The sequence below is a fragment of the Anser brachyrhynchus genome (genome assembly GCF_964034855.1).
Source record: "Anser brachyrhynchus genome assembly, chromosome: Z".
Lineage (NCBI taxonomy): Eukaryota > Metazoa > Chordata > Aves > Anseriformes > Anatidae > Anser > Anser brachyrhynchus.
The window spans coordinates 69,091,137-69,118,424 of NC_137697.1; the positions used below are offsets into that span (position 1 = coordinate 69,091,137).

General features: G+C 42.5%; 1 protein-coding gene across 5 annotated transcripts in view; it reads right to left on the reverse strand.

The window, feature by feature from the left end:
• Positions 1-20: 20 nt before the first annotated feature.
• Positions 21-27,288, reverse strand: part of ECPAS (Ecm29 proteasome adaptor and scaffold) — a 68,569-nt gene continuing 41,301 nt past the window's right edge. For all 5 annotated transcript variants that reach the window (XM_080573318.1, XM_080573316.1, XM_080573317.1 and 2 more), the window contains 26 exons: positions 26,094-26,217; positions 24,972-25,117; positions 23,790-23,844; positions 22,908-23,022; positions 21,874-21,939; positions 21,519-21,636; positions 19,531-19,698; positions 18,605-18,684; positions 17,761-17,866; positions 16,641-16,688; positions 15,520-15,641; positions 14,438-14,588; positions 13,451-13,516; positions 11,611-11,700; positions 11,046-11,112; positions 10,213-10,304; positions 9,996-10,062; positions 9,265-9,456; positions 8,142-8,350; positions 6,701-6,744; positions 5,904-6,096; positions 5,416-5,560; positions 4,911-5,016; positions 4,648-4,736; positions 3,474-3,545; positions 21-2,895 (listed from right to left, as the gene is read on the reverse strand). In XM_080573318.1, the coding sequence (XP_080429444.1) occupies positions 2,756-2,895; positions 3,474-3,545; positions 4,648-4,736; positions 4,911-5,016; positions 5,416-5,560; positions 5,904-6,096; positions 6,701-6,744; positions 8,142-8,350; positions 9,265-9,456; positions 9,996-10,062; positions 10,213-10,304; positions 11,046-11,112; positions 11,611-11,700; positions 13,451-13,516; positions 14,438-14,588; positions 15,520-15,641; positions 16,641-16,688; positions 17,761-17,866; positions 18,605-18,684; positions 19,531-19,698; positions 21,519-21,636; positions 21,874-21,939; positions 22,908-23,022; positions 23,790-23,844; positions 24,972-25,117; positions 26,094-26,217 (2,871 nt within the window). In that variant the 3' untranslated portion in view covers positions 21-2,755. The remainder of the gene's footprint in view (positions 2,896-3,473; positions 3,546-4,647; positions 4,737-4,910; positions 5,017-5,415; positions 5,561-5,903; positions 6,097-6,700; positions 6,745-8,141; positions 8,351-9,264; positions 9,457-9,995; positions 10,063-10,212; positions 10,305-11,045; positions 11,113-11,610; positions 11,701-13,450; positions 13,517-14,437; positions 14,589-15,519; positions 15,642-16,640; positions 16,689-17,760; positions 17,867-18,604; positions 18,685-19,530; positions 19,699-21,518; positions 21,637-21,873; positions 21,940-22,907; positions 23,023-23,789; positions 23,845-24,971; positions 25,118-26,093; positions 26,218-27,288) is intronic.

A 27,288-nucleotide genomic window follows, 5' to 3' on the forward strand; every position in this document is an offset into this window, starting at 1 on the left:
GAGTGGAAATTACCAGTTACTTCCGAGACGAGGTCATGCATTTTTTATTTAATTTTACCTTTTTGGTAAGCAACAGGGTTTTCTTTCAGTCAGTCCATTTACATACTCCGACAGTACAGATTGCAGTGAATTTGATGGAGATCTTGCAACATTAGAAAACTTTTCTCAATATACATCCATTTAAGCAACAGCTTGTAGGTCAGAACGAGTGCTAGTGTCCAGTCTGCACACTGCACTCCTGGTATACAAAGCAGCATTGCAGCAGCACAAGAAATGCCCACACTGGGCAAAGTACAGTGTGTTTTACATAGTGCAATCACTTTTAGAGGAAAAACTCTAGGAAAGGCCACATCTATTTGTTTATTTTTCAATCCTGTCAAGTTTACAAATGAGAGGGGGGTAGAAATCAAACCTCCGACTGAATTAACTGTTGTACAGGTAGGTTTTGTGTATAGGCACGTGCTTTAGAGAGGAGCTCTGAATCTGTTCTGGAATCACAAGAAAGACATATTGCTTTGTGATTCAGAAAGCATTTATGCCATCTCTAACTTTCCTAACACTCTTGGCCAGAGTTGTTAATCCAGCTGTTTTTAGAGTTCCTAGAATATGCTCTTCCCTCTAGTGTAAATCCCCAATAAAGAAATTCAGGTTGCTATTGTCAATGATTACAGTTATTCTACTTACGGTCTTTCGACCACGTGAGGCGTTGCCTCTGAATACTCCAGTCCACAGTGAAAAAAATCAGATTACCAGAGACTTGGAGACTCTTTGCTTTTCTGTAACTGTCACTCCAACCAATACGAAAAAACCCAAGTCAGACAATGAACTGCTACAGCAAAGCATCACTGGTAATATTCATCTAATACAAAAAAAAAAAAAAAAGAGCACTCATGACACTACATGTCATGGTAAGCAAGTTTTGAAAGATATCGTAAAGTGATTTGCCCAGTAAAATTTTAAAATATACACTGTGCTCAATAAGTTCAAACTACACGTAAACAAAGAGCAGCTCCCTGCAACAAGGTGTAAATCAAAACGTTATAGCACCAGCTCCCAGCACCAAGAAGTTGCCCACTGACCAGTTCCAAGTGTACAATGCATTAGTGCTCGCTGAGGTTTCTGCTACAGAAGAGCCACAGTGGGACAGCTCTGCCCATTTCTGCAGATATTTTCTCACCGGGTGGGTACGAATTAAATTCCTCCCTTCCCATGGATAAAGTCAGACAACTAGATTGTTACAGTACCAGAAAACACTGAATGGGAAATGGCACCTGAGGGAAAAGTAGGTACTGTATACCTGATTCTGAATAAATGGGCATGGAGGAAAGGTGATGTTATCTGAACAACTCTCTCCCTCGTAGATTGCATCTGAAAGAAGCTGCAGACCGCATGAAAAGAAACGAACGTCCCTGTGCTGAAAGCCATGGACATGATATCGCCCACACTAATGATTTTATTTCACCATCAGCAAAGCATTTATCCCCAAAAAACTGTACACTTGCTCCTGGTCAGGTTATGGTGCAGTGCTAACTTTATGCTATGAAAAGTCTGTTGCTATAGTGGTCAGGTTTGTCTTTTATCTGAGGAGGGCAACAAGGGGACAGGTAGCATGGCCACATCATCAAATAGCAATTTTACTCCACGTTAATGCAGATATAATCTTTCTTCTTAAGTGCAAATTAAAAAGTATCTGCTAGAAACCAGCATGACTTGGGCTGCTGAGAAATGACATACGATTCAGTTTCTTACAAATATTGACAATTCTAAATCATTACAGGTTTCCAAAGCAAGAACAGGGTTACGGACATGAAGGGGGAAAAAACATTACCACTATTAAAAAAAAAAAGTATCATTGCAAACTTCGAACACTCTTCAAAAACATATCTAGAAAAGACTGTTTTCCTTTTTTTTTTTTTCTGCAGCTGAGGAGTGTCCATGCAAAACAATTTTGAGAAGAGCAGTGTTCCATCTGGGCACCAACTAGGCCCTATTTTATCCCACACAGCTCAGTAAAGTGCTCTCTTGTGCATCCTTTGAGGAAAAAAGTTCTCATTTAAAGTTTGGGAGGCCGAGGTTACTAGCTGGGGAAGGCATAGTCTCAGTCAATCCATTCTGAGGTCAGAGAAGAAGGAACGAGAGAAGTTAACAGTACTCTGCCTTTCATAACTCACAGACAACAGGCTGCAAAGGAGGAGCAAACAGGAGAAGCAGAGGTGGATGTCAGATGAAACCCTGCCCCTGGGAAGCCTCAGAAGTCTAACACAGACTTCATCAGAGGCAGCATTTCATTCGTTACAGGTAACACACACTAGCTCTACTGCAGAGTCCCAAAGATCCACTGTTTAGACACCAGGTAACAGATCTCCACGTGGTATCAGTGAAAATCAAATACGCTTTTCACTTCCTGTGCTGGTGGTTTTTCAATAATTGCTTTGAAGGACAAAGGGGATCTGAGAAACATTCTTTTGCCGATCTAAAGAAAAAAAAAAAAAGCATCTTGCCCTCAACATTTTCTATAATGCACACTTATAAACATTCTAGGGCAGATCATTAGAGGTATTTACTGACAAAACAATAACTAATCATCAGCTTAAAAGAGTAAAAGTAACATTAATGGGGAACAGAATTTAAGGCATTTTATTTTGGCCAGGAATTATGCATGCTACAGAGTAATCTTCATTTTCCCATTTGGTTTTCAGACCACTGCACTTTTTTTGTTGTTTTACATGGCACTTCATAGTTTGTGTTTTACAATTTAGTTAAGATTTTCAAGTGTTTTCTTCAATATAAATGCTTTTTCCTGTAGCTCGGGTCTGCTATCTGATGCCATTGTAGATAACGAATGAATGAGGTGCTCTCTGCTTTCTGCTGTCAGGCTTTCCCACTGTTTAGCTTCTGTGAAGACAAACAGACAGACACCACGGTAAATACCAGTCTGTCAGAAAAAAAAACACAACAAATAGTCTCCATCCCTGCACAAGCTGAAAGTGACCACCTCACATCTCGCGGCTCTTCCAGGGGAAGAGCTGCTGAGGAGGAAAATTCAGCTGGACACTCAGTGCATGTGCTACCTGCTGCACAGGTAGCCGTGCCGATTCAGACCACGCTGAACTTGATTGTCTCGGCCTGCACTATAGGACTGCAAGGGCCTGAAGAACCACGTTTCCCACTTCAAAACTGCTGCACGTAATGCAAGAAGAATGCATTATACACAGTCCTTGCTCCCCCCCTGCTGGACATTTTACCAAGGAGCATCCAACTGCACTTTAGACCTGGACTTCATCCACAACTGCTTCCACCCCCTCCAAGTTCTCCCAGTCACCAAGCACAAAAATCCAAGTCCCAAGCCACCCCTAAAGCACCCAGTGCTGCAATCAGAACGTAATGCCATCTCTCCACCTTCCCAGGCCGCATAGCCACGTACCTTCTATACCAAACAGCAACTCTCCCATGTGGCAAGCAAAAAGACTCACCTTGCAGTTTGGTGAAGAGCAGCTGTATCACAGACAAAGCTTCTGTTCTTATGGACGTGTAGCTTTTGTTTTCTAAGGGATTTGAAAACAGCAACAACAACAAAACAGATTCAGAACCAAAGGCACACTAAAATTGTACAAACAGCAGTTACCACTGTGGTCTGCAGACTACTCTTAGCACAGCTAAATGAGCTAATTTATGCTGCCAGTCTGCAATGGTACCCAATTAGATATATCCAAATGGCAGAAAGTGACCAAATAGCGGCTAACAGGTCCACCAAGCCTTGTGTATCACCTGTCCTTTTACCGCAGTACTGTTCCTCACACATGTTGAATTGGAATAAAGTTCACATAACTGCAATGTGACCACAAACAACTTCTGTGCGCATCATGGACTTTTATTTTTCTAAGTTGTAATGGCTATAAATCATCCAGGTTTTAAAGAGCAGTATTAAGTACAGGTACACAAACCCTATGCTGTCAAACACAAGATTGTCACATGAAAATACTTAGTCTCCTGAACTAAAATCTCCTTAAAGCCTCCGCTGAGGTTTAACAGTTAAAAGAAACTGGACTGTACTAACTTCTCCAAAGCAGCTCACCAGAAACACGAGCTGCATGTGGGTGCGAGGGGACTGGGCACTGTTACAGCCACAGGGCAAGTGGCAACACCACCCAAGTAATAACCAGCCCTGGACTGTCCAATTTACATAGGTATCACTTGTATTTCTGTGGTTGCCCTCCCGAGGGAGAGCACAAACTGCCTCAAAGCCTTGGAGCTTCATGCACTAGCTGCCTCAGCAAATTCTGGGCACCTCCAATGCATGTGTATCCAAAAGGACTGATCTGGGGAAGGAAAAAAACTTGGGTTTCATTAAATCAGTAATAGATTGACTGGGTGGGGTTCATCTTCCGCTCTGGAGAGGTATCACAGGAGCGTCTCTCCTCCTGTACTTCTCTTTTTGAAGCTCTCTCGCACCTGAGGGATTTACCTTTCTGAGCACAGCACCCTGCACAATACTGTCCTGATGAACAGCTACTGCAGCGCAAGGCAGGATGTGTCCTATCTGACAGTCTGTGCTTGTTCTGCATTTTCTGAACCAGCCAACACCCGAAGAGGAAATGTATTAACAAGCAATTCATTATCAACACAAACTGGAAAACATCCATTTACCTAAAGAATGGGTGATAGATGAACAGGTTTCCAACAGTATTTCTGTCAAAGCCCCAGGGTCTGAGTGTTCCTCCTCAAACAGCGCTAGCCTGTCAAATGCAAAAACAGACACCCTGTATCACTGGGACAGAAGTCTGTTCTGCTTCCTCTGAAAATCCAGTAAACATCACTGCCGTATCACTGCATGCTTTCCGTCATTTCATTGAACAGTTTGAAGCAACAAGAAAAGAAACATCAAAGAGGAGGGCAGAAAGGAGAATTACCCTTGAAAGTAGGCATTCATGGCTTGTAGCACTCCAAGCTGCACTTTCCACGTACTGAGTTTCAGACGGTCACACATTAACTTACAAAACTCTTGTCGATAGCAACCTAGAGAAAATGAAGGATTTGTGTTACCCTTATGTTACCACAGGGAGAGGCAGAATTAAACGCTTCCTGTCCTGTCTCTCAAATGTTCCTCGCGCTGTGCTCCAAGTGACATCAAGCTAGACTCATGGTATACAACCAAATCAACATCCTGTAAGAAACGGCACCAAAAATCTTTACCAATCAAGGTAGGACAACGCTCATTAAGAATCACTTTCAGTGATTCTTAATCACTGAATCCTGATAAGGAGCTACTTGGTACGTTCTGGCCTGCTAATAAAGACATCCTTTTTTTTCCAGCATACCATTGGACCTCCCCATAAGTCTTCCCATACCCAACATGGTCTCTAGGTCCCTCCCTCCTCGCCCTGTCCGTTTGATTTTCACTGTTAGATGACTTACGCTGTGTCTCCGGGCTCCTTGGCCATGCTTTGCCCAGGGTCTCGAAGGCACAGATCAGGGACTCCATCTGCATCTCCTTCTCCCTCATGTCCTCGTCCTCTTCGTCGTGCTTCGGTAAACCCGTGCCTGTGCTCTCGAGAGAGTTCTGCAGAGGCCACGTGGGGAAGGTGTGATCAGCAGGGGATGAGGGCAGACCAGACACACACTTAGCTCAATTCAGTGTCTCCTTGCAATTTGCTCACACCAGTCCTCGCACCCAACCAGTACAGATCAGCATGACCCACCCTGGCCTTGCATCCAAACAGCTCTCTGTGCTGTGAGAGTCTGAAGTGCAGAGCTGCAAAGCACTGCAGGCACTCGATACAAGCGCTCTACACAGCTTCCTAGGAATCTCCTGCTGCCTGTAGAGCAGCCAGGATTTAACTTTTAGCTGGGGTGATGCTAGGCACCACAGAAAAGAGGGAAAACCCAAGACACTGAACCGTCACCTTCTTTATCATGGGGAAGATGATATCTGCCAGCTCCTGGAACCGGTCCTCCTTTGTTGCCTGCAGCACTCCAGCCGCGCAGCGCAGCGCCACCATCTTGTACTTCAGGTTCTCCTTCCGACACTCCTTCAGGACAGCCTGGACAACATCGCTGATGCTCGGCTGGCCAGGCACCGAATTCTGCAGCTCTGCACTGCAACGTGAAGCACACAGAGACTTATCAGGCCCACATCAGCCCCCCTCCAAAAACTGCTTTTCCCACAGATCACAAACAATACCCATGTTCAGACGTAGGACTGCCAACCGACGCTGCAACTGCATCTACACTCTTGTGCTCTTCTTCGCTCTTACCTTGTCCATTCTCCATGATTTTCTTTCCAGTCTTTCCTCATGCAGTTTCAATGCACTTTTCCTCCCTCACTACTTCTTCCTCTTTCTCCCTTCTCCCCTTCAAAGTGTTGATCCTTCCCCTTAATCTACTCTTTCTTATTAGCAACTCTGGCCTTTCAACTTCCTCCTCCTTGCCCTAAATCAACTGCTTAGCTCTGAACATCCCTCTGAAGCATTGCCTGTCCCTCCCAGCCCTCACCAGTGACCCACACGCTGACATAAGGATTGGAGAGAGACTCCTCACAACCTGATGGGAGATCAAAATGGCGTTCAGAACTTTCTACCTCTTCTTGCAGAAAAGCAGGAGGAGGTAGTCTCCCGTTCACCAGCCAGGCAGCAACCCCGTGCAACAACCTCCTATTTGAGTTCCCAGACCCTGAGGGTGCCACCTTTTTCAAGACACTTACCTGCATGCAGAGATGACACTGGCAATGGCCTTTAACAGCTCCTCCTGCAATGAGTAAGACAGATACCACTGAGATATGCTCCACAAACAAACAGCAGGGTCCTGCTGCACAAGGGAGTCCTTTGCACTCCACTGATAGAGGTACAAGGGAAATAAATCCAAGACACCAGCCAAGAGAAGCAATGTTTTGCTCCTGACACTTCTCCTAGGCTGCTGCCAAGGCCGCAGAAGCCTTGACTTTCCATCTGCACTGAACAGCAGTGTAAAGGGGTCTTGCAGCACCTCTGAGCACAAGCTAGTCCCCTTCAAGGCTTGAATACAGTACACCGGAACTAAGTGAGTTTGCAGATGACACTAAATGAAGAGCTGTTGACTCCTTTGAGGGTAGAAAGGCCTTGCAGAGAGATCTTGACAGATTGGAGAGCTGGGCAATCACCAACAACATGAAGTTTAACAACAGCAAGAGCTGGATTCTGCACCTGGGACAGGGCAACACTGAATACACATACGGACTGGGGGATGAGACGCTGGAGAGCAGCCCCACGTAAAGGCATCTGGGGGTTGGGGTTGACAGCCAGCTGAACCCGAGCCAGCAGTGTGCCCTGGCAGCCAGGAGGGCTGGGGTGCGTCAGGCCCAGCACTGCCACGGGTCAAGGAAACAGACTGTCCTGCTCTGCTCTGCGCTGGTGCGGCCTCACCTCGAGCACTGTGGGCAGTTCCAGGCACCACAATATAAGAAGGACATGAAACCATTAGGCAGCTTCCTAAGGAGGGCTACAAAGATGGTGAAGGAGTCTGGAGTGGCAGACACACGTACAGCGGCTGAGGTCCCTGGGTTCGCTCAGCCCAGAGCAGAGCAGGCCGAGGGGAGGCCTCATGGCGGCCTGCAGCTCCCTCACGAGGGGAGCGGAGGGGCAGGCGCTGAGCTCTGCTCTCTGGGGACAGCGACAGGACCCGAGGGAACGGCATGGAGCTGGGACAGGGGAGGGTCAGGCTGGGGGTTAGGGAAAGGTTCTGCACCCAGAGGGTGGTCGGGCACTGGGACAGGCTCCCCAGGGCAGTGGGCACGGCCCCGAGCTGCCAGAGATCAGGAAGCATTTGGGCAGCACTGTCAGACATCTGGGTCAGATTTTTGGGTCGTCCTGTGTGCAGCCAGGAGTTGGACTCAAGGATTTGCGTGGGACCCTTCCAAATCAGGATGTTGTATGATTATATTATATTATAGTCTATGGGGAAACCCAGCTCCAAAAGCAATCTAACTCCACCTCTGTTCATCTCCCCTGGCACTTATGTATGACAGGCGCAGGGCCAACATCAAGCTCCCCAAGCCAGAGGTCATGCATGTGGTCCTCTGCAATGAAGAACATCGCATTTCCTGCCTCAAGGGACAAGTGCTGGACAAATGCTCACAGCAATCCACAGGGTACCAGTTCCATTTTTACCTTCCCAGTCCACGTTCTCCCTGGCAGACCCTGCAGCAGTGCAGAGAGCACTATTCCCAGATGTGGAGGTACAAGGGAGCCAGTCTGTTTGGCAACTGATGCCATGGCAGCCGCTCCCTGGGCTTTCATCTTCCAGGATTGTGACTGCAAGGCCTTCTGTGTAATCGCTATCAACTCCTGCATATACAGCCTGATGCCACCCTGAGTACCTGCACAGAGGAAACAGAGGAAAGTTGTAATTTTGCCACAAAGAGAACAAATATTTGATCTTACTAAAAAAACAAACGAGAAGGGGGCTATTAGAGATTTCTGGATTTTTATGAGACTTCAGGCAAAACAGCAAAGAATTCTTCACAGGCTGACTGAAGATAGGTTCTGTTTTCCAGGTGCTTCCAAATAACATCTTTAGATTTGTTTTATCTAGAGACAGAGCTCATCTCACTCTTTCCACATGGCAGACACTATACACTGTGTTAGCTAGTTTCTAGGAAATGAACAAGTCACTGGAAAACCCTTTTGCAGTTCCTTTTCCAAACTCCAGAAATGTATTCTACTGACTGAGGGACCAGATCTGAAACCAGGTCACAGAAGAAACCAGCAAAACCATTCCACCATGCATACAGATCTTCCTTTACAGACAGAAAGCATAGCAGAATAGCCCTTCTAATATTGTAGATTCATTTACTGAAGTTAAAACCACAGGCATCACTAGAGGAACAGATGAGATCTCCAGCCCCAGAGAGGGGCTGAAGTTCCCTTTAAGTTTAGGGCGTGCAGCAGCTCCTAAACGTGGCACTGAAATTTCCAAAGATGTTCAGCTACCTGCAGCACTATAAGGGCTGCATTACAGTGGCATTAAGTGCCTCACAATCATAAACTGTTCCTCCTGACTGAGTTTGTGTATCCTCAGCTATCGACAGCTCTGTAATTATTTCAGATAGGCTCAGAGAAGCTAACCTGCTCAAACTCTTACAGGACATCTTGAGCAAGGAAGAAAATGAAAACAAGCTTCCCACATTGTTTGGTATGAGAACGCCCTATTTTCAAAATGGATTTCCAGAAAGCATGATATTTTGTGGCTCATGCATCACAGAAAGCTTTTACCACTCTTAATGCAACTTACCAGGTACATTTTCCTGCCAAACTTCAGCCCACAAAGTAGAATCCTCTCTCTCTCCTTTCTCTTCATCGGGAACCTCATGCATACCAAGAAAAGCCAATGGCAACACCTGTTTGGCGTGGTTCTTCACTACGTCTGGACTGTAGCGTCCCATAGCATGTACAGTTAAAGCACAGCCTGTCCTGTACACTGGTTCTGAAGAAGCAAAACAATCACATTACCACTGTGAGGTAGGTTTTTTCCTTTGACAGCTTTCAGTCTGCCTCTTGGGAAACAGAGGAATGCCATCACATGATGATGCATGGGAATTATCCCGCTGGTGAAGGCGTTCTGGTTTTATCCGGGATGAGTTAATTTTTTTTTTCCTAGGGGCTTGTATGATGCTGCATTTTGGATCTTTGATGAAAATAGTGGTGATAACACACCAATGATTTTAGAAAGTAGCAGCTGAATTCCTTGTTTTGCTTTGCTGTGTGCGCAGCTTTCGCATTACTTAGTAAACTGTTTTTATCTCAACCCATGAGTTCTCACAATTCTACCTTTCTGATTCTCTCCCCCATCCCACCTGGGGAGAGTGAGTGAGCAGCTGGGTGGTGCTTAGCTGCCTGACAGGATTAAACCACAACAGAAAACAAGTGTCACAGTACAGAAACGTTTCTTTACCAGCTTCTGCCAGCATCAAGAACCCTTTTATGCACTATATTCTGTAATGGAATATCCAAGAAGCAACATACCTTCCTTTTCCATGTACCAACTGCTGAGTTTGTGCAGCAGCTTTTCAGTGCTACTGTCCCGAGAAGTCTGTAACAGAGAAGAGACTCAGACCACTCATCAGACTGCTCAAACACTTGGGGGGGAAAAAAAAAAAAAAAAAGGAAAGAAAAAAGCAAAAAACACCAAGCAAACAAACAAATAAATAAAAAGCTAAAACCACCTCAAACCTCTACTCACCCGGACTAGATGGCCCATAGCAAAGGCAAAAGACTTCTGCACCACACTGTTGCGATCAGTCAGGCCACTAAGTAAAGCACTCATAAGTTTGCCTGTTGGAAGAGACTTCACTTTGTCAGATGGATCATGTTATTGCCGTGGCAAGAATTACAACAGCCTATGTTTCATTAGATCACCTGCACTTACGCATTCTCACTCTTCACATGTTTGCTGGCCTATATATCTGCCTGGTCGTTATGTTTAAACAAGTGCACAGCATAACATAGCTCTCAGTGGCAGCAAAGCCCAGCAAATGCTAGTGCTTTGCCACCCTCAGCCTGCACACCTCAACTGTGAATGTTCCTGTGACGTGAGCACCCCAGCTGATCGTGCATTCAGTTGCTTTCCTACTCTGCAACAGAAAGGAAGCCTTCTTCGTACTGCCATCCCAAATAAAGTCTCTGTGTAAAGAGAAGACTAAGATACACAGAACCCAAGTTCCTGTTTATGGTCCTCCTGTAGCTCAAAGCAAAGGAACAAGTGCTTACTTACAGCACTACACTAACACAGGCATTGTCAGCCTGCTCCAAAAAGTCTAGAGAGAGATTTCCACCTGTTCCTCCTGAGCACTAACTTGCTCAACTCTTCTCTCAGCCTCTTCCAACTTGGAGATGCATTTAACATCCCAAGGACCTAACTGCAGTATGTCTATCTGATGCACAAGGCAACTTCAAATAACTCCCTGAAGAAAACAAAACAAAAAATAAAAATAATTCCTTTGAATAGGGAAGAAATGACACCTACAAAGCAGCAACAAAAAGCACATAAAACTTGACACTAGAAAAAAACCCTACCTGAATAAGGTGTTAGGTCCTGGGGACACTGTGTGGTTAACGAGACAATTACACTGGCACAGCCTCCCTGGAAGATTGCAAGGGAAAATAAGGGTAAGATAAAAAAAATTAGCCTCTGGTTATTACTGTTAATACTTGCTGTGGTGCTGTACAATATGACCTAGGCTCACCAAGCCTCTGCTCCATCAACTGGGAGCCGATGCCAGAAACAGAAACTGTTTGTAGCAAATGAATGACAAGAACTGAATTAGGAAGAAAGAAAGTTACCCGGACCCACACTCAGGATGGATGGACCTGAAGATTTACAGGTATCAAGGACTACATTTGGCACTCAATTGTCATGGAATACAACAGCCATGTAGTCCAGGGGAGATTAATGCAGCACACATGCAGAAAATCACAAGTAATGTACGTGGACTGAGACTCAGATGTAAAACAACTATGGTATGAATGAACCCAGGCTGTCACTTCAAAAGAAAAAGCCAAAAAACCCCACAAATTTAAACTGACACTTCACTGCGCTCCCTTTTCCATTTCCAAACGATCTATTAAAACACAGGCATACCTTTGTGCCAAGGCCTACTCCGCTTTTGATCAGTTCACAGAGACGAGGTACCAGCTCACCCAGGATGGACACATCCAAGTACTGCAAGCTCTAGAGAAAGGCAAGGGACCAAATAAATTAAGTAATTACATTTAAATTAAATTAAATTTATTAATTAAAATTTAAAAAAATTAATTAAAGTTTATTAATCAAATTTATTAATTAAAAGGCCTGCCACAGTTCTTCACACTGGTCTTTTGCTGAACTGTAAGAGTTTGGTGCATGAAGTGAAAAGGGCACCATGACATATCTTATACCACATACATACTATCTTGTCCCAGTTCTGTGGTGAGGTGACCCTGCTGAAATTATCAGTTGCTAGAATCCATGAATTCCTGCACTCCAGTTTCTTAGAAAACTGAAACTAACACACTAGCAAGAATGTCTTTTGCGGAGGGAAAGAAGAGATGAAAAGGAGTGCCTATTTTAGGACAAAACCCAACATTCTTCTGATTGTCTGAAATCCCAAAGCAGTAACATCTCCAAACCAGACAATGAAATGACAATAGTCAGTTTTTAAGCAGGTCAAGGTACACAAGCGGAAAAAGTAACTTCAAGTTTTGAGAGGTATTATTGGTATAATTTTCTAATCTCCTGTGCATAAGATGTTAGTAAGCAAAACAGAAACCCACTGTATCACAACCAAGGAGACAACCTACCATCTCCCAGCCAAACCCAGAACATACAGGAATTGAGGGGTTGCTCACAAACCAGAACATCTTTGTGCTACTCCAGGGAAACCATGCTATCTCACCTCTTCCCTAAGAAATCTCAAGTGCTGATGGGGACAGCACAACTGTCCTCACTCCTGGCTGGAAGGGGGAGAGGCATGGGCAGGAGGAAGGACAGCAGCAGCTGCTCCAGCCTGCAGGCTGCCTGTGAGTACAGTTTTTCATGGAGTCTTTTATCCCCATACACTTTACATGCTATAAATAGAGAGCACTCTACATGACACCAAAACACAGCTCCCTCTGTGCTGGAGCCAGCAGCTCCAAATGCTGTTACCTACAGGAGAGCTTGCTGTTGTTACTTTTGTGTAAGTGCACAGGATAGCTCTGGTTGCTGTACTTCTCTTAAAACTTGCTCAACGCTCACACACCCTGTCTGCTCTCGTGCCCCTGGCTGTATGAAGTACCCAAGCAGAAAAATTAGGTCCTTCTCTTTAGAAAGGGTCAGGTTCTAAGAGAGGGCAGGGAGGTCCACCAAGACCCCTACAGCAAAGTGTCTGGGCATCTGCAGCTGCTCCAGCAGCAGTAAACTGCAGTGCCAAACACTAGCTGCTGGCAGTGCTTTCAATAACATCATCGTCTTCTCTAAATATCTCTGCCATCTAAAGCACTGTCCAGATAAGGATATCTAAGGCACCACAAGGCACGGATCCGACAGCATTCGTGTCTTAAGAACAATGACTGTCATCAATTGGAGGGCCAGATGAGAAGCTTTGGTGGAATTGCAGGCCAGAGACGAAGAGAAATGGCAAGCAGAACAATGCAGAATGAGCTGAACCCCATCTAAGGAAAAGTACTTTGTCAAGGAAGGTAGGTTCTCAGGTGGAAAAACAATCCCTCTGACTCCAAACGGAGCCACAATGGGGCCATTTACAAGCAAGGAGCTAGTAAGAAAGTGAGGAGCAAACTGTGACCACAGGATGATACAAGTCTGTATGTAAAAGAGAAGGTGGACAGACATTCACATGTAGATAATAAAAATGATGCCTGAATTCCATAAAGCTCCCAGTTTGATTCCTATTTTTCTCCTACAAAATACCTTAAGCTGGAAGCCTTCTGAATCAAGTACTTACCATGTTAATAGTTTCCATCATGGGAGATGACTTGACAGCACTAAGTCTGGCACTGTCCATTGCAGTCTAAAGAAAAAAGAGGGGAAAAAAAGAAAACATTAATTCAACCCGAAAACAGTGGAAAAGCCAACATCAACAGTAACCCTACCTCACAAACAGAAACCAAAATCTATTTCAGATGCATCCAGGCAAGAAATAGTAACATCTTCAGCCTGTGAATGCTCCTCTTTCAAAGGCAGAGGCAGCTGGATGTTCTAGATGAAGTACAGGAGCTACACAATACACTTCTGACATGGTGAAATAAAGACACAAAAGAAGAAAAAAAAAAGGAAGAGACCTACTGTGCCCTATTGTTTACTCCCTTCTTGTTGGCAAAGGGCAGAGTTTGCTCCCTCTTCCTCCCCACAATAAAATTAGCTCAATTTGCTCTGGAACAATAGGGTTTAATTTACTTTCCCATAACACTGCTACTAATTAATATGGTTCTTTGAGAGAGATTAAACGACACAGTACTGACAGCACCCAGCTCTTGCCCATATTGCTGTGGCATACCTTCTAATTAATGTTAGAAGAAGTAGTAGCCTTGCAGTTAACCCCCTTGGAAAAATATCACCTATGTTTGGCAGTACAGATGAATTCCAGATAACTGTCACTGACTTTCTCTTTGCCTGTTTCACTCTTGTACATGGAGCTGAAGTGACATATAGCGACACAGTTCTTATTAAGGTTCTTAACTTTCTGAAATATGTGGAAGTCTAGTGAATGACATAAAAAATCCCCACACTTCCATCTCCCCCTCCAAAAAAACATGTCCATCCATATTCCAGTGAGTACATTTATTTTAGTATATCTAGTAGATTTAGTATATTCCAGCTATTTAGCTATTCCACTTCTCCTTCATCTCTCAACCAAATCTTCTATTTTTCTGTTCACCGACAGAACAAATGAAGCTCATATCTTCCAAACTTCTGCTCTGTTGATACTTACTTTCTCCTGATCTGTTGCACAAAGACTCAAATAATTGAGGACCTGAGGCTCCAGCACACTCAAGGACTCCAGCAGGGCTGGGATAAGTTTCGGTGCATGAGGTTTCAGCATAGATCCAGCACTTTTACTGATCTTCACAAGAGTGTTAATGCTGGAAAAAGATCAAAGGGAAAGTCAAAACCGCAACATACAGACTTAGTCAAAAAATCTCCGGTCTACTGTCATTCAGTATCAACAAAAAGGCCATTCCAAGTCTCAGGTATGCCAATATAAATCTACCTGCAAACAGTAATCTGTATATTGTTCTGATTACGTAGGATCAGACCCTAGCTCTGAGCCTACAACTGGTGCTATGCTTTGCACAGAGATTGCTTAGATTGGCCAGGGTATCACAAAGGGAATGGGCAAAGAGACAGTACTACAGACAGATGCAGGAAGAAATAACACATCGTCATGTTTTGAAAAAAGCTCTGGGCAAAGTCAGCCCAGAGAAATCAATAGTCTCTGCCCAAGAAAAACAAATTACAGTGATTTGTTCAAATCCCATTTGTCAGTTTTAGACTGACCAGATTTCTCTGGCTGCATTGTGTCAGAGGGTTTTTAACACTTCAAAAAGGATGAAAAAATTTAAGAAATATTGACTGTAATCTGTTCGGAGCTTTCTAACCTTCCTGGATAATCATGTTCAATAAAAGAAAATTGTTTCGGGGAAGACCAACTACACTCCAGGTCTGAATTTTCCTGTTTTTCTGTACATAAAGTAAATTAAAGAATAAATAAGGTTACAAAGTGACAAGTATGTGAATTCCCTACATTTCAAGAGACATTGAAACATTAAACAGCATAAAATATATTTGAACAATATGATCAAATGCAGTCACCTTTGTCACTTGTTTAAACAGGAGGTCCCCAAAAGATACACGCAGTTCCCAGTTTGAGTTCAGTGAGAGAATGGTTCAGTATGAAGGCTGATTTGGGGAGAAACTTGTGACTTCAAATACAAAGAACATTCTGCAATTCAGGTGAATAAGCTGGGTCTCTGTGCCCTCACCCCCAGTGAACGTATGTGATGCAAAACTAACCTGAGAGATCGGACTTCAGCAACTGTGCTTACTATTCCTTTGTCTAGGAGGCAAGGAAGCAATACAGCTACTGTCTTCTGACCTGCAGCTCCTTTAGAGGGATCACACATTTTCACACAAACCTGGGAACAGATGAGAATTGGTGTTGCAAGCACACAAAAACCTCCTGCTCATATTTCATTAAAGCACCTTCTCAGTCAGACAGAAGAAGCCAACAGCAACTACAGCTGCTTACAAACAAACCCAGGCTCTATTACACGTTCATTCTTCTCTCCAGGAAGCACTTAAGATCCTAAGCCACATTCCTAAAGAAGTTTCAGCTACAGTCAGTTTCCAGAAAAGGCAAATTCAGAGCTAACACCTAAGATCCATGTGTGGATGAAGAGATGAACCAAAAGACCTCTCAGCCCAGAGACAGCCTGTCTCAGTTACATGGATTCAACTGTTCCACATGGCAGAGCACCAAGTCTCAGATCAGAACAGATTCTGCAATGGTAACGACAATGTGTTGGGACCAGGTCACCATGCTTTTGCCATTGAAATTTCATGCTGCATGCATTGTGAAAGTTATGATTTCAAACATGGCTCTTATAAGCTGTTCCCATTTCCACGGATTTGACCTTTTAGAAGAATATCAAACAAAACATTAAGTCATGTTGTGTATTATACCCATCTTGTGTCAGCAACAGCACCAAACAGTAAAGTTCAGACTGGATTACTTTATTTCATGCCAGGTTCCGTTGGGCTTGGTCAGCTATGACCTGCTGCAGTTACAAAACATTTCCTTAAATCTCATCCCGAAGTGGGAAAAAAAAAAGGTAAAAAAAAAATAATAAACCAGTATCTCCCTCCTGGGGCTTTTCATAACTTGACATTGCATTAGCCTCAAGCACCAGAACTCCACCAATGTTAATGGAAGTACAGAAGGGTATGTGGCCAAAATTATTAAGATTGCCTTTCAGGTGGCTGTTCTGTTCATCATTGTATCAGTTACGAGACATCTTTTCAAGACAACAGTCTATAGCAAAAAGGACACTCCTGGAGAGATGAAAATTAATGATTATCTGAAATCAAAAAAAGAAAAATGTGTCCATGAGCAAACGACAAGATTAGATTTTTACCTTGCTTAAAGTTTTTAGGGCTAATTCTGCTGCCTTTCGCACAGATTCCTAAAAAACAGAACAACAACATTTTTACTATTTTTTAAAACTTCTATATAATGACTCATATTCATTGAAAAGTTATCATTAACACTGTCAAGACTATATTCATCACTAATACTTAATAATTTTAAAATAAATTTGTCTAGGGCTACAGAAAGATGGACTAAAAGCAAACTGTAAAATCAGCACGGCTCTGGTAGCACCAGACACCATTACCAAGTAGACTCTAACTTTACCTGCATTGATGAATTAACAAGTTTTGAGCAATATACTCCCGGGTAATGAAACACAATCACCTACATGGAGTTGGACTCAATGATCCTTATGGGTCCCTTCCAACTCGGGATATTCTATGATTCTATACACTGATAAATTCCCTGAACGTTCTCAGAAGAATTATGGCCTGTCACAAGCAGACTTTCCCAAGCTATTTCCAAGTAAAATTCCGGAATTAGTGTGCCCTATGGACCCTTCCCAAAAGGCAGCTTGCAGGCAAGGCAGCTGCTCTTTCTTGGAGGCTAACGTACTTTATTAGCACAAAAGCAGAACATTCTGCCAGTTGGTGTGAATGCCCAGGAACATTTCTGAACACACTGCATTTACTAGTATGAAACCAATTTCCTGGTACATGGCACAGTTCGGGAAACAGCCCAGCCCTGCTTCAGCAGGAAAATCTGGATCCAGAGAAAACATGGGACAAACCTGGAAGAACATGAGGATTCTGACTTCATATCTGCAAGGCATTTAAGCACACATGCAGTCCAAAATAAACTTTTCTATACTTGAGAATTAAGCATATACTTAGGAATTCTTTTATATCCAGGAAAAGTGCTGAACCTTCAAGAATAAGCACAGCAGGAATGAAAACTAATCCTTAAAAACAAGAGGAAAAATACACAGTGAATATACAAGAGCACGGAAATTTTAACTGTAAAGGGCCTGAACTTGTAGTAGTGTGCTTAACACAGAAATCCCATTAGCTTCAACTCAATTTCTCAAAGAATCTCCTTTTAAACACCTCAGAGTCTGATCACTGTACTTTTTGTGAAAGATTCTTTTCAGTTATCAGTTCCATTACCTTAATGTCATCTTGCACTCTAAATAGAATTTCCCAGATCTCTGGAAGCTTGTCTATAATGTCATCCAAAGGCCTTCCTCTTAATAAGTCATTCAGTGCTAGACAGCTGCAAATGAGGAATTTCATTTCAATCACACGGTATATTTATTTGATATGGATATAACTAAATAAGTAAATGGCTTAATGAAAAAAACTGTTTTACTTTCCTTATTTTCTCAAAACCCTTAATCTACTCTGTTGTAAGAAAGTCTCCCTTAGCAGAAGGAAAAAAGCATTCAGCTAGACAGGTGAAATCTGAAACAGGTGACAGCATGCAAGAAAGGCTGCTGTGGTGAAAACTGCTATTACAAACATTCCAGTTGGGTTATCATTTCAGATTTCTTTTATCCTAGTACAGGATAAGGGAAAAAAACTACAATGGTCTTAAGTCTGTAACTGAAATTAAAATGGAAGTTTTCAGTACAGCATAACCACAAACCAATATGAGTTTATTAAAAATGCTATACCAAATGGCACCCTCCTGCCAAGCACATATGTAGCCAGACTGTCAGTATTTTCTAACATTATGCAATACTTCAGGTCAAAGGATAGCCAATAACTGACCAGAAAGCTTTTCTTCTGGAGAACATTTTTTAGTATCATGTCAGGATGCATGCAATACAAATTTTCAGGCTCAATGAAGCAGATAGCTTTAAGACTGTATCACACTTCAAGTGCAGACTCCACAGTTTGGGTCTATGCTGTTGAAAGGGCACATCTTCCTCTCCACAGACTTCTTTTGGTTAAAAGGTTTATGGTGAAGAAGAGAGTTCAAAGAAAAGTCTGTTACTTTTCCTAGCAATACCTGGATTCCCTGATTCTCCAGAGACTGCTGGTTAGGTTACTGATCAAATCCTCAAGAATTTCCTTCATATACTTATCAACCTACAATTAAACAGAAAAGATCATACATGAAACAAACAAGGAGCATGCATCCATCCTGCTGTCTGAAAACAAGATCCTTTTGGACAATACAACCTGCTTGTAGCCACAACAGATAAACTAATGCTCACCAGAGCTGACTGTGCAAGCTTATTTTGACTTTGCTTTAGAAGTGCCTTTCTCTGCACTGCTTCAGGGCTTAGCACTGTGACAGTCCTCTACCAACAGAACTGTTTAGATGCAGCACCAAACGCGTATTTACAGGAGAAGCAGTTGCCCTTTGTTGAAGGATCAGAGTCAATGACTTCACACAAAGATCAGCCTTGCTAGGAAAAAAGGATTTGCAAACCCAGTTCCAGGCCTTTTGGATATAAAATAAGGGTACATCATGAAATTCACTTATTCCTGAGACTTGCCAGGGCAGAATTATTCTCAAACTGATGGAACATCATCTTTGCATGGGCTTCTTCCCATTTCAGAACTGAGGAACCATATTCAGATGCTCTTGCTCTAGAAATGCATCTTCAGCTACAAGGGTTTCTGAAAAGCTTCTCATAAACAATATCAAAGCCACATCACAGAGATGAAAGACCGTACTTTAAGTATCTAGTCAGTCAAACTTTTAAGATTGGCCACACAAAGTCTGCAATATCCTTTCACATGTAAGAGGCAGCACAAAAGCTCTGTGCATTCTCCACCTCATTCACAGATTTAACCAACTCTTTCTTTAGAACAACATCTCACCTCTTCCTGCACAGCCTTTCACAAGATACAGCTATTCCATAAGGATCTTTGAGATGCTCCTGGGTTAGCAGAAACCCACCACTCTGTATTTTACAGCTCACTCACCATTGACTTGTCGGTGACCAAGGCATTCCAAATGCTGGTCATTGCCTGTCGAATGCTTAGGTTGGGGTCAAACTGGTAGCGGTAGAGCCGGGGAAGAAGCTGGGGCAAAAACGGAGCCAGCTGCTCTCCAGCCTTGGCAGCTATCACATTGAAACCAAAAGCTGCTCCCTGAAATGGTAACAAAAGAATGATGAAACAAACTGCTCACCCACTCAGTTATTGCTCCTGGGCACATCACAGTCAGTGGCAAAGCTAACTGACACAGATTAGACACAAAGTTAAGAGGACTACAATGGTACCAGTATTAGCCCTTATCAGTGCTACAGTACCACAGTCATCTCAAGCATATAACCACACTCAGGAGACAATACACTACTTCAAAACCTCCTCCTTCATTTCGAGATATCATCTGACACCCTTTGCCAAAGTTCTGGTAGAGAATTAAAACTATAAGGATTTGAGAACGTTTTTCCGAAACGGTTTCTTCCTCAGGGTGGGCCACTGCTTCCTTACAACTTTGCTGCATTTAGAAGACCTAGCATAACTTAGGCACTGAAAAAATAAAAATAAAACAAAGCTTTCTTAACCTTACAATCTGCAATTGACAGGAATGACTAGTTTGCCTGTGTCCTTATTTACTTCAAGCTCATTCTTTCATACTCTTTTCCTTTTCCAGCAGAGCACCACTGTCAACTATAACACAGTGGAACTGATTCTCACTCATGAGGTACCATGGGGTTTGCCAGGATAGCCCAAAGAGAAGATACTCAGTACAGGCAGTACAGACTACCTCCAGTGACTTTCATCTCTGCTTCCTGACTTGCTGTGTCAAAAGCTTCCACTCAAAACCTCACTTAAGGGATTTCAAAGGATATACTGTTTGGGTCACAGTCTAGAAAAGACAAACTCCCAGTTAGGACCACTGCTGTGAAGACCAGGATGTAAGGAAAATAGAGGCATCATCTAGCGAGGCCCTGCACAGCTTGGCAAGGATGGAGCATGGACTTCCAGATGTCCCCTTCAATTTAAATGACTGCAGTTTCCTCAAATGCCAGAGCTCCACATGCAGTTGCTGAGTAGATTTTCTTTGAGTTACCGTGACTGGTAAAATTCCACAAAGATGATGAACCTAACTATGCTCCTATGCCTCCTGGAGTCCCAGGACAGAGAGAGCTAATGTTGGAGCTTGTTTTTTTGCATTGAGTGGCCAGATGCTAGCTGCCAGAGACTCAAAACCTCAGGTAGCAAGCACAAAAGAGCATGAAAAGTGCACTGCAGAAGACACAGCCCACTTGGGTCTTCTGCATAAAAGACGACTGCATGCTCCTAGGGACAAAACAAGTTCTTCCATGTGTAGGTAAAACCAGAGAAACAGCTTCCAAGTTAGGGCTCTGAAAAGTTTACTTAGATCTTAAAATTTATTGCGCTTTTTTTTTTTTTTTTTTAACCCCCAGGAAGTGGATCTAGTAGTCTTCTGACTTTGCTAAGGGTCCCAGTAGCTTTAAAATACCAAGTTTAGCTTTTGGTAAGCTAAAAAAGGACACTATTTTGGCAACAGTGGTTAAACCAGTGCATTTTCAACCTGGTTTCTAGCATCTTGTTGCTGAATAGTTTTTGCTGTAACTTGTTATGTAACAAAGCTCTTTTTCTCTGGCAGGTGAAAATTCATTCAGTTTTGAAAATATTAACTCACTGCCTGAACATATCAAGACCTGGCCTCTAAATGCTCTCAAAAATAAAAGGATCACGGCTGATTCAGAGTGGAATGCAAGATGATATAAACTGTGTGATACCAATGTTTTGTTGTAAGAAGTAATCCTAAATTTGCTTTTCTAACTGCTGAATTTGCATTGAACCTGACACCAAAGCACCAACACGTGGCCTCCACATGTGGTTATAGATGGATCGTATAACCGAGTTAGAGAAATGCAGTTACTGTTTCCAGAGCTCACAGAGGGAATGAAAGTGGTATGAAAGCAGTAAATTACCTTCCGAGAATTCCACATGGCATGATGGTTGGCCAGATTCATGAATTTGTATACCAGGTCTGGCTGATTGAGATCACTGGCCAGTGAACAAAGCTCCTTGTAGGTAGAAAGACCTTGACTTTGGAAAGCAGAAGGGAAATCAGTTATTTTTAGGGGAATTACTATTTTTAGCTACAGAAATACCACAATAGTCAAATCACAGCCTAAAGCAGAGAGAAGTAAATACCCTATCAGTATTACATGAAAATAGTTACAGTAACTTAAAGAACAAGAAGGAATGAAAAACACAGGAAGCAGCTTTATAGGCAAGTGAATACCATTTCAGCATTGACTGTGTGTCTTTCATTAAACTTACCCATCTGGGGTTTTGCTCAGGCCACCCTGAAACACCACAGTTTCTCCTGTCATCTCATGTTTGGCTCTGGTGGAAAAGAGGTCCAGTATTAACCTTAGCAGGTTCTATCGGACTGCACGCTACAGAACAAGTGAATTTGTTTTGCTCTATTTAGTCAGTACCTTCCCACTTCCAGTCCCGCAAGAAAAAGAAAACCAAAAACATCAACAAAAACACAGTGTACAGATGCACAAAGGTAAACACACTACAAGTAATCTGATTAACCTGTGTCATGTGTAATGTTAATGAGAAGCTTCAGAACGTTAGGATTTCGCTGTGTAGTCAGAAGCTAAGGGTCAAAACACTGAATGATGGCTTTTTATTTCAGACCAGACACAACCCACACCCTGGAGAGCACATGACTACTTCAGAATGAAAAAATCCATTTTCCATTCATCTTCCTGCTCACCACCACCGGATCACCCAAACTCCAAGACTGGCCTTTTGTCATTCACAGTGGCCACACTCACACCAGGTTAGACAGGATTAGGCTGTTGAAGAGCATTTCCAGCACTGATTCAACATGATTATCAGCCAGGAGTCCCGTAGGATTGTCAGTTTTTGCACTAAAGCACAGAAGTGACATTAACAATCCTCCTCAACGAAAAGTGTGTTTCAGACACAGGCAAGTCTCCACTTCTGCAACATTCATATTGTTCAGACTTGCTGCAGGAGGTCATTGTCCTTTGCAATTACACAATGCAGCAAGTAGGAAATCTAACCAAACACAAACTGATTTGAACTGCCTGAATCAGGACTGAATCATTATTTGGAAGCTTTGTTAAATTCAGAATGGAACAAAACTGGAACAACTTCACTCAAAATAAACTCTAAGCTGAACTAAGAAATGTCCCAGTTTGACTCCCCTGCAGTATGAGGGTAACGGCTTCCCCTTGGCCACAAAACATCTCTCCACCCAAAAGAAAGGCACATTTTTGTTCCCATCAGACACATAGCTCAGGGTACTCTCTCACTTTGTTCTAAGCACACTGTACCTTTTCCCAGTCATAAGGGTATCAACAAGTGTGGTGACTAGCTCTTGCTGATCCTGTTCACTTCCTAGTTCATATATCAGCCCAAGACCTTTTGAAGCAACATCTTGACTAAGCTCTGCAAGAGATTTTACAATGTGAAATCGAAGATAAGCATGTGATTAGTAACAAACAAATTTCAATAACCAGATCCAACCAAAATCATGATTAAGGAACAGAAGCTCTGTGCTGTAGTTCACAGTTCTCCATTTCACAGCAGAGCTAGTCTGGCACGACAGAAGTTTTGGATTCTGAAGCAGCAGTCAGTTCCAAAGGCAAACCCCCCAGTAAACTGACATCTTCTTGTTAGTATTGTCACTAGTGGTTTTGAGATAGCCGAGAGCATTCAAGAGCTGCCAATATTCTTGCATGCTGCTGGCCCCTGCACTGAAGTTCAGCAAAGGTAATAGTAACACTTTCTTCTTTAACTTCAGTGAGCTCTGGTTAGGCCACTGGATGCCATCCTTCCCACTAGCTGCCATGGGTGGACATACAAGCCAAAATATTGTTAGTTGAAAGAGGTCTCAGAGTCGCTGTCCATGCAGAACTCTGATACTTATGTTTCTGCTCAGAGCATGGCAGACTGAATAGTTTCTGTTATTACAGTCTGCAGGAGAAAATGCAGAAGATTTGTGCTTCGTTAGCAAAGCACAGAAGGAAGCTCTGTATATTTCTGCATGTAACACCTAGGAAAGATAATCACTTCTACTACTTCAGAAATGGATGTTTCTAGTCATCGTTTAATTCTGGCTGACAAAGAGGGTGTAGGTGACTTTCTGCCTGTTAAAGATTCCCTCCATCTGTTAAGACCCCACTACAAGATAAAACTGTCGTAATAGTACTTACCATCACTATCTGACAGAATTGAAACAAATGCACTTTGGATATCCTTGAGGTGAGACTGAAAGATGAGAAAGAAGGACATTACTTTTATTTCAGGTTTAGTATCCTTTCTCTGGTCTCAAGACAGCCCCTAACAGATAAACAGAAGTTACCGTATCAATAGAGTTGTCTATCTGAGCTACAACTATGACAAAAACTGCTGTCTTTTCAGACTGGTAAGCAACAGCCTGATTGACATTCACAGAACATAACAGTAATTTGACCAGAGCTTTTTTATAGTTATCATGTCATTAGTAAACCACATACTTTACTTTCCTTGTCTAATACATAGCAGTAGCATATCATAACTCTGACTTGCAGCCAGACAGGACTGTCCTCTGTGCAAGGGACAGCTTTCCTTCATCTCCAAACCAGAGGATTTTGCCACCTCCCACAAGTTTCACTGTTAGATGAGTATAATACATGGCAAGGTTTTAAAAGTAGCAGCTTAAATTAGCAAAGCATCTTGTCTCCCAAAGCTCTTTATCAATTGCCTACAGAGAACAAAGTGGTTACCTGGTATCATCACAGCCTATAGCACCTCTGTGTGAAGAGAGGATGTTTTTGTTGGGAATGCTTTATTAAGTCTTTCCTTGCATAGGATCTTTCACATTTTGGGACTGTCATAACAGACAAACCCGCTAAATACAAGATTTTCATCAAAGTACACCACAAATATTAAGTACATTAAGCATATAACTTCTGCTAGGTAACAAAGTTGTGGTGAACTCTGTGAAACAAACAAGTCCAGGAATTCAACCTAGTTTTCCAATTTCTTCCCCCTCTTATATCTCCTTTTAATATTTTCCAAAAAGAAATCCTAAAAACTCTACTGATACCCACCTATTCTTCCTAATGGAAGATGTACTGACACTTTATCTTATAAAAGGTATTTGCATCATGCTCACTCTGACCTGAGTGCAAGTCAGATGTTTGCAAAGGTCCAAACAGCCTTGTTCAGCTGCCAGCTAGTATGCTCCCCTACTAACAAAAGACAACCCATGACTTAAAAAGACCTCAGTAATAATTGCAGCAGCACTGGGAAGAAAGAGGCAATGGAAGTGAAGGGGAAGGAAAGGACAGAAAGGAGGTGAGCAGAAAAATACGGATAAGGAGCAAGTGCTAGGAAAAGGGCATAGTCCTTACCTTAATTGCTTTGTGTGTGCTCAGCTTCTTCACCATTGATAGAAGCCAGATGCAAGCTGCTTGCCTAACATGTGGGTTGGGGCTGATAATGTGCTTGTTCAAAATAAGGTCTAGGACCCAGGGAACCACGTCATTCACCTTCAAATCTATTTGAGAAAAAGAAAGATGGAGGGGAAGGAGGGAGACTTCAGAATTGGCCACACTTGTTTTCAGTTTCCATGTAACGTGCAGCAGCAATGGAAAACCTGTCAGCATACGAGTACTTAGGTGACACAGTGATCTCTGCTCACTCAAGAAAAACCTTCAGTATAGTCTCTGTGAAAGTATTTCTCCTAAAAGAAACACTGAATAGACTTCTCCTAACCCTTCATGAAAGTGTTTCAGAGCCTGTGGCTAAGAAGAGGTACCCCTCATACTGCATGAGATTCAGTGCACTACTTTCGTATGCATGAGTGCGTGCACACGTTATAACTCCAAAATCCTGGAGCAAAGGCAGGGTTTGGTTTCCACACGCTCAGATTTGTGTACACTTGAGATCTAAGACCACTCTCCCAACATTAATACCCTGTTTGCAGGTCTGAGGCTGATATTTACAGCTGTCTGTTTCAGAGCTAGCATTTTGTCACGCTCGTACTTCAACTGACACAGAATCTCAGTCCTTAAGCTGCTCCATCTACTGTATCTGTCACTTAATCCAAGTGTTGGTCCAAGTCGTTGGAAAAGAACTTGCAATTTAATCTTATAATCCTATTTTCCAATGCAGTCTTCAAAATGCTATTTTTAAAGATTTGTGTATGTTAAACCTGAAGCTAACTCAACATGAAAAACCAAAATGAAAAAAATAAATGCAGTGTCAAGTGACAATTAATTAGATTTCATCAAGATGCTACTTAAAAAGCATGTGAAATAAAGTCTCCCACCCTTTGAGTAGATGGGCAGAAATGACTTGTTTATAACTCAGCACTGCACAACACAGAACAGTGCGTTATGCAAAGTGCAGGGGAAAATGTCTCTCACTTCTTACCGTTATAAATGAAACACCACAGAGATAAAGTCAGTGTTAGGCCAGAACTGTGAGATTTCATGTTTCTCAACCCAGTCCCCTGTGTTAGGAAAGCCTACCTGGAGGGGGTATGTATTCCTCCTCTGTTACTGTCCATGCATCACGTGCAGCCACTGAGCTAGTTCCTACAGCAGCACTGGTAATAGCTTCACCAACAGTGAACTGCAGTTCTATTTGTTTAGCCTGAAAAACACAACAGAGCCTCACTGACTACCAATTAAACAACCACCAAAAAATTTGTGGCATTTTTTCTACAAAAGCACAGCCTTTTCCCCAACTTCAATTCTCAGCACCAATTTACAATAAGACCACACTTTTGTTGAACTTCTAAGACCAGCTGGTGACTCAGATACCTTGAAACTGATGTAAACTGTGCCAATGTAGAAGTCTCCAAAACAAATGGTAAGAGCCAAAATTATCACACCTGGATTTCCACACTTATTTTTACAACATGCATCCTACAAAGCACTTGACGGTCTGCACAAGCTTAAATCAGTGAACAGAAAATTGGAGATACAGGTTTGAAGTAACGCTCTGTTAGAACAAGATCATCAGACATTAACAAAAATTACTGTGACTCTAAGAGAGGAACAAATTTGTCTTTCACATAAAAAAAGCCATTATTTTGCTTTGCTTTTCTGTCCTCTTTCCACTATTTTCCTAAGCTCTCAGGAACAGAATGTGCAGAACTCTGCCAATTTTTTGTCACTATTTACGATGAATCTTTTGTTCTAAGAACTTTTTTCCAAACCTGCTGTGTACCTTCTAGATTGCTAGCCTTACTCTCTGGAAGTCCAAAATGCTCAGGCATTTGGACAAATAGGTCCTTAGCTTCCTGCAGTCTAAGATTTTTTTTTTTTTTTTTCCGAAGTACACATTTTATAAAGAAAGTTGTAATGTCTCCAAGCAGTTCCAGGAGATAAACACAGCACTCAAAACCATAATTTGGTAGATGTGTACACAGTGTTCTTACTATTCTTGCTTGTTCGATCACATCAGACTGGAGGACTCAGCAAAGCCAGCCTGTTTCATACTCAATAGATGTTTCTACAGTTCCTATGTGAGCATGAACAAGGAAGAAAGATAAAAACAAGCTATAAAGAAGAGCACACTTCCTATTTGATTTTGCTGTCTGGCACATTGCAGAATGTATAGCAGCTCTGCAGTACTGTGAAAAAATGCACTGCACTAAAAATGCATGTGGATTGGACTGACAAAAGATCTTACTATAAAGAAAGCTTCTAATTCAAGGGA